This window comes from Dama dama, chromosome 5, assembly GCF_033118175.1.
Source record: "Dama dama isolate Ldn47 chromosome 5, ASM3311817v1, whole genome shotgun sequence".
Taxonomy (NCBI): domain Eukaryota; kingdom Metazoa; phylum Chordata; class Mammalia; order Artiodactyla; family Cervidae; genus Dama; species Dama dama.
Genome location: NC_083685.1, coordinates 107867629 through 107880186, shown reverse-complemented (window position 1 = coordinate 107880186; position 12558 = coordinate 107867629). Strand labels below are relative to the sequence as shown.

Here is a 12558-nt window from a genome sequence, read left to right as displayed (position 1 = left end):
CACAGGCAGCCTTAAGCAACAGCTAAATGATCAAAGTCCCTGGTGTACTCTGAGACTAAATCAGGTTGCATTTAAAATTCTTCATCCTCAAAGACAACAGCTCTCTCCTCTTTATATAGATGCAAGGCCATGAGACAGTGAAGTGCTATTTCTACAGGCATTAATTCCACCTTATGTATTAAAAAGGTATTTGTGTGCCCTAATCACTCCAGGTCTAGAATCATAAGGGACCTTGTTTCTTAGTGGGAGGCTATAGTGTGAAAGGTTACTTAGTCATCACTAGCCTCTAGCGATGCTGGAACACCACACATGGGGCTCCTCAACAGGAAGTCAAAGCCAGGCCTGACCCCTGGATGAACTCGGTGCATTTTCGGGCAAGAGGCCTGATGAATCTCCAGGGACAGTGCTGCTCTGTGCCGCTGTGTCTGTATGTACGTGTTTACTCCTCTGTGTACTGTGTGTGGAGGTGGGTGGTACTGAAGGGAAGGAGGGTGTGAAGGTTCTGGATAATTATGAAAATTAGATCTTTTACAGCAGGCTTCAAGCTCAATTTGGGTTGACAGCTCATGAACAGATCATCTGAAGTCTTAATAGGCCAATGCTGGTTCAATAGTTGTATGGGTAAATCATGCACATTTGTGCCACAGCTGACACAGAAAGCAGACCCACATGCCTCAGAGGGATCATGTGGATGAGTCTATATTTAACACCCTTTCTCTCTGGGGAAGGCTGAACAAAGCAAAACAAAACACATCTAAAATCTTGCCTACAACTTTTGTTAGTCAAGGAAATATTTTAACATTCTTTTCACTATAAAATATCTCAGTAGTAGAAATGATACATGACTAATAAAGCAATTCTAAATATGTTTAATATTGATGTCTTTCCAAAGTATTTCTGAATCCAGTGGTAAGAGGTATTATCCTCTAAACTGCTTCTATTCAAAACCAACCCAGCTGGGTCAGGGTGGGAAATTTTTTTCTACTTTCCAGTTACCTGTCCCCTAAGCACAGACTCTCCTGCTCTGGGGACTCTGGTGGTAGCTTTGTGAAATTATGTCAAGATATCCAGGCCCCTGACACATCCTGAATTCCCCAAGAATGTGTTTCCTGAATATTCCTGATAATGGACTTAGTACTACAAGCATTAATGAGGTTGGGTAAAGCAGCGTTTCCTGCTTAAAGGAGGAAAGAGCCCAACATTAGAAGCATTTTTTTCTTATTTTTCCCTGTGATTGCAGTAACAGCTCCTCACAGCTTTGCATGGGGGAAGGGATAAAGCAGGATCACTAACCAGCCTGGCATCTGGCTTCCAGCAGGGAGAGAGGCTCATCCACCTCACCCCTCAGGCTTCTTTAACTGAATTAGCCGTATTAAGTGCCCTGGTAGCCCAGGGAATGAACGTCGTCGATCAGTGCCTGGGAAGGCATGTTTGGAGGGTATAATTCTGCCGGAGGAGAATGGACTCCCCAGCACATGGGCCTAAACTGCAGAGTAACAGAGCCCTAAATCTCCAGTTGCAGATTTACAGCCTCCATTCTCCTTCTTTACTGCAAATACAATCCGGCAGTAATGGTCTAACACAGCAACACCATCACCAACTGGCTGATGGCTCGCATAAAAGCAATGTCAACCAAAAACTATGAGTTTATAAAAGGGAACAAACCCTCAACAGTGACAAGAACATGAAACCCATTAACAATTTAAACACTTTCCATTTTTTATTTCCTACCTTGAAGCTATTATTGCTGATAGAAAGCTTCTCAGTAGAGTTAACCACTGCAAGGGAAGCCTAGGAAGCTAGCTTAACTCCTAAGACAGGACGTTATATGGTTTGAACCATTTGATGGTGTGGTTTGAACCTTTGCTAATACAAATGCCACCTGGTAACCTGTAGCGCAAAAGAAAATCACAGGTGTGATAGGATCTTCCCTACTAGGCCTATCAAATTATTCTCGGGGATCACACTGAATAAATACGGTTGGGACTGGATTTGCTAGTCGGTTGAACATGCCAAGAGTTGGGCTTGTACTGAAGAAGGAAGGATAGGATGTTTTGTGGAGGAACTTCTGTAAAAATCAAATATCAAATCTTGGCTTTTTGATATTTGATGTTTATATGAGGTTTTATTTCAGTGATAGCTCTAATCCCTTGAAGGGACATTGCCGCCAGAATATTTCTACTCTGTGAACTGACTATACCTGGGCTATAATGGAAAATGTAACTCGTCACACACTATTACCTTCCAGTCTTTAGGTAATCAGGTACAAAGATTATAACTAATTTGCCCAACTTAACTACAGGACTCTCCCATTAGAAAAATATTGCTATGGAATTCTCTGGGGAAAAATGCTTGAGTAAGCTGTCTTCTCCCCTGCTCCTCCCAACCAGTGAAGATGAAGATAGGACCTTAAGGAGATACAGAAGCACATCATTGGGTGATTCACCCCAAAACAGAAGTTCTTCATTCGGTTCTTTAAATGACAAACCCAGTGGCAAGAACAAAGTCATTTCTTTGGTAATTTTGAGTTTTCTATGTGTGTAGTTTGGTAAACAATTCATCTTTTAGAAATAGGATTATAGCTTTAAAAAGGAAAGAAACCTTGTTTTTGCAAAGAGAAAAATGACTATGTTGAATATGGTCACATATATCCACACAAATAGTACCAATGAAGCTAAAGCTCTTGATTTACATATATTGTGCTGATTATTTGAGCAATTTAATATAAAATTTAATCTATACTAATGGGCCTGGGGGAAGTACAAATAAAACTGAAGAATAAATACTTATTTTGCAGTAAAATGAATACCATCAATATGTATAAAAACACCAGTTTCAGTGGTGCACAGAATATTATATTCTAAGACTATTTCCTTATTTTCGGCAGTTTAGAACTGCATTGCCTCACAAAGGAATATCAACCTATCTACAGGCTCTCTTAACCTGGGCTAGCTTTAAGAAAGGGGTCATTTCATACTGCTTTTGCTTTATGGATAAAGATATTGAACTGAGCAACACTGCACCTGTTGGTCTTAAGTGTCTCCTCCTCCAAAGAAAGAAAAGAAAAGTAAAAAGAAAGAGAGAAAAGACACTGGGGAGAAGAAAAGTAAGAGAAATTAAATAAAAGACAAGAAACAAGAAACTTACAAAGTAAGTTATTTTTCCCCCAGTGGGCAAGGAAATCAAGCTATAGTAATTCTCGTTAAAATAGTGTTAGAAAATGGTTAGCCTTAATGCCTGATAATGACTAGAGCTAATATGGTTCTGCTTTCAGTGTGGGTAATGCTTAGGAAGTAGCAGGATGTATGGCAGCTTTCTGGACCTATACAATCAACCCCAATGAAGCCTTTTCTCTAGCTTGAGTCATAACCATAAATACCACTCCATCCCCACATTCCAGTCACAAAGTCCTTCCTTCCTCCCATGCCCCTAAACAAAGGGGACAACAGTGTGTGCGGTGGGAACATCTTGAAATAAGATATCGCTCCCCAAATGGAAGGAAGTCACAGGGGAGATTGACGCCATAAAGGCAGTTCCATCCTATTGAAACGCCAGCAGATGGGGTCATAAACATTTCCTTCTCCCCGTGCTAACAGCCACCGAGTCAGCTTCATCTTTATCTTTATCTTTATCTTCCTGTCAGGTCATAAATACCTCTCACTCAAGCCTCACACACAGCTGGGCCATGCCAGGCAAGTTTACTTCCTGTTAAGGGTTCTTTTCAGCAAACATTTAGAAGTAGGTGGGGTGGGCGGAAGAAAACTAAAAACTCTGCTGATGATACAGTGCAGTAAGGGAAACTTGGGAACCTCAGAGAAAGGTTTGATCAGACCAGGAGACAACCAAACTCCCTAGCAAAAAGCATGAAGATCCACTTAGATAAGATACTTTCACAGGGAAAATGGCTCAAGTAATTAGCTAAAAATTGTACTCATTACAAACAAACAGAAGAGCTGAATACTGTCAGTAGCTTTTGTTCTTGGTTCTAGAACCTCTAAAATGCTGCATGGGTTCTTTCCATGTATTCAGGGGTCTGGAACCCAGACCATAATCACACAGGATGGGAAAAGGAGATCTCTGGGAGTAGTAACTCAACTAAAAGTCCTTGCTTAGCTAGAAGCTGGAAAAAGAATGTACCCTTTTACTTACAGAGGTTGGGCACATGGGGAAGGACTGACCTTCTGACTTCCTTTCATTCAAGGGAAGCAGTCTTATGCTTGGGAAACAATCTGTCTGAGGGATCCTTAGCAGTTCCAAAATTGTAGAATATAAAATGGTAGAAACCTGGAAGATAGTGGGTATCTTCTTCCTCAATTTGGCTGGAGCAATTGACCCTCTTGAATTTCTGGGATATTTGTGCTTTTCAAAAGTGACTGTCATCTTTATATAACGCAGCCCACAATCTGATTCTTAAGAAAAATATTTAAAAAATATATATTTTTGCTGTTATTTATTTATTTTTGGCTATGCTGGGTCTTTGTTGCTGTGCATGGGCTTTCTCTAGTTGCGGTAAGTGGGGGCTACTCTCTAGTTGTGGTGCATGGGCTTCTTATTGTGGTGACCTCCCTTGTTGTGGAGCACGGGCTCTAGAGAGCGCAGGCTTCAGTAGTTGTGGTTCCGAGGCTCGAGAGCATGGACCAGTAGTTGTGGCCCACAGGCTTAGCTGCTCTGCGGTGTGTGGAATCTTCCTGGACCAGGAATTGAATCCATGTCCCCTGCATTGGCAGGTGGATTCTTAACCACTAGCCCCTAGGGAAGTTCCACAATCTGATTTTTAAAAAACATCATTTAAATGACATTTTCTGGTAAAACAGTAAAGTCTCTAAGTAATAATGATAATGCCAGGCTGCGGTTGATTATAAGAAGATATTTCTTGCTCAGACTGGAGTTGGGAAAAAGTGCCTTCATTTATGCTTTGAGAGTGGCTGTTCTCTGTAGTTTAGATACTACGTAACTTTGAAAGAGAGAAAAATGAAAATAGCACTAACAAGTTTCCTATAATGGTTATCACAAATGAGTTCGACTCCCAGCCCTGACATTTCACTAGCTGTGTAACCTTGGAAAACTTACTTAACTTCTCTGTGCCTCATTTTTCTCATCTGCAAATTGAGTACAATAACAGTCCCTCCCCCTTTTAAATTGTTGCTTTATTTTCACTGAAATCTAGTTTAAAATCACATTTTAAGTTATCTCATTTCTTATACACAGAATATCATAACTTTCCTATTTTATTCCATTTCAGAGTCATTTTCTTTCATTGTGCCTAAATTATCTTCCTTCATATTCCCTTTCTCATTGGGATTTACAAAGATAAACTAAATTAACCTATGTAAATCACTTAGAACAGAACCTGGCACATTGTAGGGGCTATGTGTTACCTTGCACATGAAATGGAAGGCCTAGGTAATTTAGTCATCTGGATGGCAAGTAAAGCAAAAGATATTGATTACATTCTTAAAAAGCTTCAATTAGGCTGAATATTAGGCCTCAGACTGGCATTCAAAGTTTTCCATAAATTTGGCTGATTTGCTTTACAGTTCTCTCTTTTCACCTTCCCACAATTAAGTAACCCCAGTTAGACTGAACTACGTGGTGTTTCCTGAACACATCCTGCATTTTCCCACCCCTACACCTTGGCAGATGTAGCTCCCTCACTCTGCAGTTTGCTACTCCTATTTTTGTCTTCCCCTATCTCTATCTACTGAAACCACAGCATCACAGAGTTTCTCTCATTCAAGCACTAAGACTTTATTCTATTTTCCTATCCATCTAAAGTCTGACTCAAATGCACCTGCTTCCTGAATCAAGGAATTTTAGAGCTGGAAGAGCTTAGAGATCAAATGATCTAATTTTTTTTTATTAGGGCCCGAAGAAGTTAAATGATTTTCCTAAAGACATCAAGTTATAGCTCAGACTACAGCTGGGGCTTCCTAACTGTGCAGACATCTCTGAGAGCAAATCACAGAGCCTCTTGGTCCTCCTCATCACTCTGATCTTTTTTTTTTTTTGGCCACACCACGTGCATGCGGGATCTTAGATCCCCAACCAGGGATCAAACCCACACCACACGCCCTGCACAAGACTACCAGGGAAGTCCCCTCATCACTCTGATCTTAACCTGCCTGGTCTCCTTGGAGTTGTTACAGCACCTAAGCACTTATCACATAACCTTTTGAACGGCAGTTATTTGGGTACATGTCATCTCCCACTATGTCTCATTCACCTTTGACACCTCCATTTCTTTTTTTTTTTTTTTTTTTTATACATAGTGAAAACTTTTATATTTGGAATTAGCCAGCTGGACTCAGTTTAGATGATCCCAATTTTTTGGCAACATCCAAAGCATCATAGTCAGGAGCCAGTCGAACATATGCCTTCTTCTCTCCATCAGGCCTGATCAGAGTATTGACCTTAGCCACATCAATGTCATAGAGCTTCTTCACAGCCTGTTTAATTTGGTGCTTGTTGGCCTTGACATCCACAATGAATACCAGTGTGTTGTTGTCTTCTATTTTCTTCATGGCTGACTCGGTGGTGAGGGGGAATTTGATGATGGCATAGTGGTCAAGTTTGTTTCTCCTGGGGGCGCTCTTCCGAGGATATTTGGGCTGCCTCCTGAGCTGCAGTGTTTTGGGCCGCCAGAAGGTGGGTGACGTCCGGATCTTCTTTTTCTTGTGGCTGTGGACACCTTTCAACACTGCTTTCTTGGCCTTCAAAGCCTTTGCTTTGGCTTCAGCTTTAGGAGGGGCAGGAGCTTCCTTCTTCGCCTTCGGCGCCATCTTCATGAAAAGGGTTTCTGAGACGACACCTCCATTTCTATCCCCAGAGGGCTTAGAACAGAGCCTGTAACAAGGAGGTACTGAGGAAGTATTTGAAGTAATATATGAAAGAATGTTCACCAGAAAGGAGTTGAGCAGCTTTTTCATTTCATTGACTCAGATCTCTCATAGTGTCAAAGTTCTTGCTAATCCAACTATTTGAACTGAATCATCAATTCCAGGGCACAATAAAAAAATACTTCTAATTAGCGGAAAAGTTAGTGGAAATTAGGTGTCATTATATCTTACACATAAGCACTAATGCACTTGCTTTACAAAAATTTCTGAGCATTCATGTGCATTTCACTATAAGGTATGCACAGGAGATCTTGGGCTGATAATTTATGGAAGAAGTAAGAGACCAAACCCTGCCTTCTGATTGGTTGCCATCCCTTGGGGAAAACTACATATGACACAACTAGAGATCTATTAACTGAGGACCTTGAAAGCACATACGTGATAATTAAGGCAATGATACAACAAAGAAGTATAGAGAGGCTAGGGAGTAGTAGTCATCAGAGGAAGCTGTTGATATCATGTACCATGTCTTATGTTGTCTACTTTATGATCCTCCAGTTTGCAAACTAAGCCCAACACTTCTGATTTCTCATTGTCACTCATTTATTTTTTACTCAGTGATTTAAGAGTAACCTTCCTTTCCTTCCCTATGAAAGTTCTGGTTGCTGATCAAGGTTTGATACCATTACATGTGTACTTTTCCAGCTGGGAACAATAACAGTAACGATATGTGAACCATTTAAAAAATTTCGAAGTGCTTTTATATGTCTCTTTCTATCCTTTTTTTTCCAGCAAACTCAGGAGGGGAGTGTCAAACTATATACCATAGATGTGTATATGATGTATAGCAGCTATATATCTATTTTGCAACATTATTCTACTTTATTTCTGGAATTTCTCTTCATGAATTTTCCTAAAGGAAGAAAGGCATATCTCTATTATAATATCCTGCTTAATTTCTTAATCACACTAATCACAATACATAATTACTTTATTTACTGGTTTACTTCTTTATTCCTAGTCTCTCTAACAGAAAGCAAAACCCCATAAGGACAGGAACCTCATCTATCCTGTTCTTTCACTGTAGGCACTTGACAAGAAATTGCTGAATAAATAAACGAATGAATGGCCAACAATATTCTTTCTATTAAGACAAATAGGTCATAATGATAAAAGAGGCCAATCAACAGACCTCCTAGTGAAGGACTGATTAGCTGTATTTTTACCCATTTATCTTCCATGAGGGATGATGATCTACAGAAAAACAAATAGTTCTCTTAGTTTTTAGGTTTGCCAATCCGCCACCAAATAATTATTGAATGTTTTCTCAGTATGCATGTGTGCACATGCTCACATGCTTGTCTGACTCTTTGTGACTCCACGGACTGTAGCCTGCCAGGCTCCTCTGTCCATGGGATTTCCCAGGCAAGAATACTGGAGTGGACTGCCATTTCCTCCTCCAGGGTATCTTCCCGACGTAGGGATTGAACCCGGGTCTCCTGCTTGCAGGCAGATTCTTTACCACTGCGCCACCTGGGAAGCTCTTTCTCAGTATAGGGTACTGCATTAAGAACTGTAGACAATAAGAAGTTTAAGATATAACCCTTGTCTCCAAGGATCCCATGTGATTACAGCAATATGACAGTAATATAAGATAATAAAGACAAATTCGAAGTAAGTGGTGCAGTCAACATTTGTTCTCAGAGAAGAAACTGCCTTAGGGTGGTGTGGTCAGGAAGAGCTGCCTAGGGTGGGGGAGGATTTTGAGTTGAGTTTCCATCAATGCAAAGGACTCACTAGAAGGCCTTTAAAATAAAATCCTGTAACTTCAATATGCCTCAATATACCCCACATTAGAAATACTTTGAGATCCTCCAACAGACAGTAGCTTGTCAATGCAAAACAGTTCTATTAGACTGTTGGGCTGGCCCCCACAGCAGGTTTTCAATGGCTTTATGCATGTTTAATCACTCTTACTTGGAGTAGTTCTCTCAGCTTCAGTCCCATTAGAATTTAAAAGGTCAAGTTTCAGAAGCCTAAAAAAGTGATTTAGAATAGAAATGCCAACTTAACCTTAACCACAGCTAAACTAATGCTATAAAAGTATTGAAAATTGTACCTCGTATAAAATATATGAGTGAAACAAGACTATTAAAACTTTTTCATTCTTTCCTGATGCTACATTATAAAAACAGAATTTTAGTAAAATTAAAAAAAAACACAATTTGAATTTCACTAAAAATTATGGCTCACTGGTAAATGTTGACACATATTGCTTATCTGGGAGAGCACGGAGGCCCCATAAGAGAGTGAGAAAGGAGACTAGGTAGACCTCACGGCTCGGAAAGGGAGCAATCTTTTGAAAATGACATAGATTTGTTATAGCTCTGAAGGGTAAGACAGGACCTAAGGAGCATTTTCTACAGCTTGCCAGTTGGAGCTCTTACTTTTTACCAGAAGCCTCCCTATCCACAGCCTTTTACCTGCACTCTGGCTTCTATTTAAATATCTCTTGCCTTTTCTCACCAAAGCATTCCTTCATTACAACTTTGTAATATGTTGTATATTAAAACAACTACAAACTGTTAAATCTACCATGGTTTGAAAGATGATGTCTTTTTTTTTCCTGCCCCAGAAAGAAATGATTTTTTTAAACTGACCCCTTTCACTAACAGAAAAACCACAAATTAGCCAAAATAAGTGATTCTCTCCTTAAAAAAAAAATTTTGTGGTATCATTATTTAAAATCACAATTCTCTTTTTATAATCATCTCTGTGATATAACTTCATCTATCAGGAATTATAGTTCTATTTCTGATATTTCCACACCTACAGATATATAGGAGATTAAAAAGTGGATGAAGAAATGTCATCATAAAGCAAGCAAAGTCCTGAGGGAGACGGCCTGGGCGACAAGTGACTTAGTATAAACGGAAGGTGCCAAATAGTAATAAAAACAAAATGGGAAATCATGAAAATAAAATAACTGTGTATTAAAAATATATTTGGACCAGCTCCTCTGCGCTGGCATTTTGTAATATTAACTGTTTAAACCTGCTTAAAATGAGAGCTTTGAGTTCTCAAAATCCTTTAATTCGGTTAAACATCCGCTACCCTGAAAGGGCTCCACAGAATCCCATAAAACATTATTTATCTGTGCGCGTTAACTGCACGATACTGTAATTTCCAGAATAAATGCTGGGTGTAAATTGTTGTTTATGTTGGATCCTGACTGTCTTTACGAGAAACAAAGTGAAAACGGAATCTTCACAGCTTTATTTCTTCCGTTAAAGTCTATTCTGCAGCAGGAAACATGCCTAGTGGAGTTTCTTAATGAACACTTATAAAGCCTGTTGGTTAAAACCAAGTATACAGAATCACCTCCAAATGTATACCCTCTTTTATTCCACATTCTTTTCATTTAAATCAAGTTAAATTAAAGTGAAAGTAGTACCATTCACATTGTTATAGTTAAGGGTCTCTCAGCATTTTATGCAAAGCCTGTAGTCACAAATTTATAACTTGGAAGAGACAAGGAGAAAATTCGGGAAACAAAAAAAACAACAACCCCAAAGCTTTAATATAGAGGAGCTTGGCCTGGAAATGAATTTTTACTTATCTTTAATGACTTTTAAAGGTCCATCTTGGTCAAAAGATAAAGACATTTTAGCAATTTAAGACATTTGGTTGGAATTTTCTTGTTGTTGTCTTTTTTTTTTTAAGCTTTCAAAGGCATTCCAGCTAATTGATTAAAACATTAAATCATCTATGTGCTAGAATTTTCTAAAGAATTTAAATATTAGAAATTCCATTGTACCATCTTCCCACTTTCTGCCACACACACAAAGCACAAATAGTGTTCCCCCATCCTTCACATTTTTTTCTTTTTGCAAATGCAAGAAAAGGGGAAGTTAGGAGGGTTTCAAAGTCAAATAGGGTAGGACTATGTAAAATTTCAAGATTCTGTTTTTAATTCTTTCCCTGAACACTTGGTAATTTTTTTCTTCCAAAACACCATTGCTAAAGTTTAAACAAGAGCACACATTCCTTCACTGCATTCATAAAGCATTCATTTACCATTTCCTCTGCAAAAAAATAACTGCACAGATTTTAAGCCCAAGAATTTACTGTGTCTGTGCAGCAGCTGCTCTTACCTGATAAAATTGTGATGATTCTTTCTGAGCGATTATGACTTATCAGGTCAGTGACCAACAAACTATAAAATAGATTCTAACAGCCCCCAAAGGGTTGGTACAGACTCTTGAGTAAATAATATATGTAAGAGAGAATGGAAGAAAGAGAGGGAGAGAGAAAGAGGGAGAGAGAGAGAGAAACAAAAAGAGAACAACACACTTATGAGTGACCCAGTTGGTTTGTTTAGTTGATATAGCACAGGAAGACAGGATCCTTGATTTTAATCCTGGTTTTCTCACTCAGCAGCATTTCTTGAGACCAAGAGTCAGATAAGAAGGCAGCACTGTTTTCAGCAAGAGAAGAGGCCCCATAGTAACTCTATAGGTATATGCTGTCTTGCCCTGGGTTTGATATAAGCCATAAACTAGTTGTTACTGTGCATGTATTTATACTTGTATCTGAAAAGATACCCACTGACTCCTTGGAAAATCTACCAATCCTAATAATGAACTCTAATAGAAGGAATGGGTATTCCCTGGTGGCTCAGCGGTAAAAAATCTGCCTGCAAGCAGGAGACCCGGGTTTGAACTCTGGGTTGGAAAGATCTCCTGGAGAAGGAAATGGCAACCTACTCCAGTATTCTTGCCTGGGAAATCCCATGGACAGAGGAGCCTGGTGGGCTACAGTCCATGGGATCTCAAAGAGTCAGACATGATTCAGCAACTAAAAAATAACAACAAGAGAAAGAATACAAGGATGGACCATTACCATTTTTATGTCTTGTTCTAGTTAAGGCCTTAATGAATAGAAGAACTGCTATCCAAATAAGTTTACATTGGATTTAAAGGAAGTCAAGGAAACTTCGCCATAGAAATTAGACTATCATGATAAAAATGACCAAAGTTCTAGGACAGTACGTGTGTGCACGGGTACACATCTGTGTGTATACAGATTAGGCCACTTAAAACCACAGCCAATATGAGGGAGGAACTTTGATCTACATCCTGTATTTAAGTCAAGTTTTCCTAATTGCATCAGCTTTCCTGGAGATCTCTGCTGCTTTATCGTTAGAGTAGATGCTAGAGAAATTCTCTCCGGTTTAATGGCATGGTTCAGTTCAGTTCAGTTCAGTCACTCAGTCGTGTCCGACTCTTTGCAACCCCATGAACCACAGCACGCCAGGCCTCAAGAGTTGTATTTGCCTTTCAGATCTCGAAAACTGGATATGAATGGTTGCTTAGGCTTTAAGACCACTGATTGAATAGCATCATTCTGGTCCCCAATAGGGACACATCACTGTGGTCATTCCTCACTTAACTGCAACTTGAAGTAAGTACAGTAAGTTTCAGGTTCTGAGTTGTCCTAACTATCACTAAAGGGAAGGTTCTGAATCTTTACCTCACTGGAGCTTTACAAGGTCAGAGAAGAAAGAGAAAGGCTTGAGGCTGAGGCATGGATGAAACGGTTCCTGCAAGTCCAATGGGACTCTAATGAGTCTAAGCCTAGAAACTTTAAGGACTGTACTATTTTTTTCCGGGACAGAACTTGGATCTTCAAGCTGTGGCAAGGCCAAGAATGAAAGAGTGTG

General features: G+C 39.5%; 2 protein-coding genes across 2 annotated transcripts in view; both read right to left on the bottom strand.

Moving 5' to 3' along the window:
* SKAP1 (src kinase associated phosphoprotein 1) overlaps window positions 1-12558 on the bottom strand; it is a 301141-nt gene that overhangs the window by 94668 nt on the left and 193915 nt on the right. The window lies entirely within an intron of this gene.
* Window positions 6276-6797, bottom strand: LOC133057380 (large ribosomal subunit protein uL23-like). Its single transcript, XM_061143830.1, has one exon. It carries the CDS (start codon window positions 6783-6785, stop codon window positions 6291-6293), a length of 495 nt encoding a protein of 164 aa, XP_060999813.1. The 5' UTR covers window positions 6786-6797; the 3' UTR covers window positions 6276-6290.

Excerpts from the sequence above, each read along its gene's own strand:
- LOC133057380 (XM_061143830.1), bottom strand. The coding sequence starts at position 6,785 with ATGAAGATGGCGCCGAAGGCGAAGAAGGAAGCTCCTGCCCCTCCTAAA.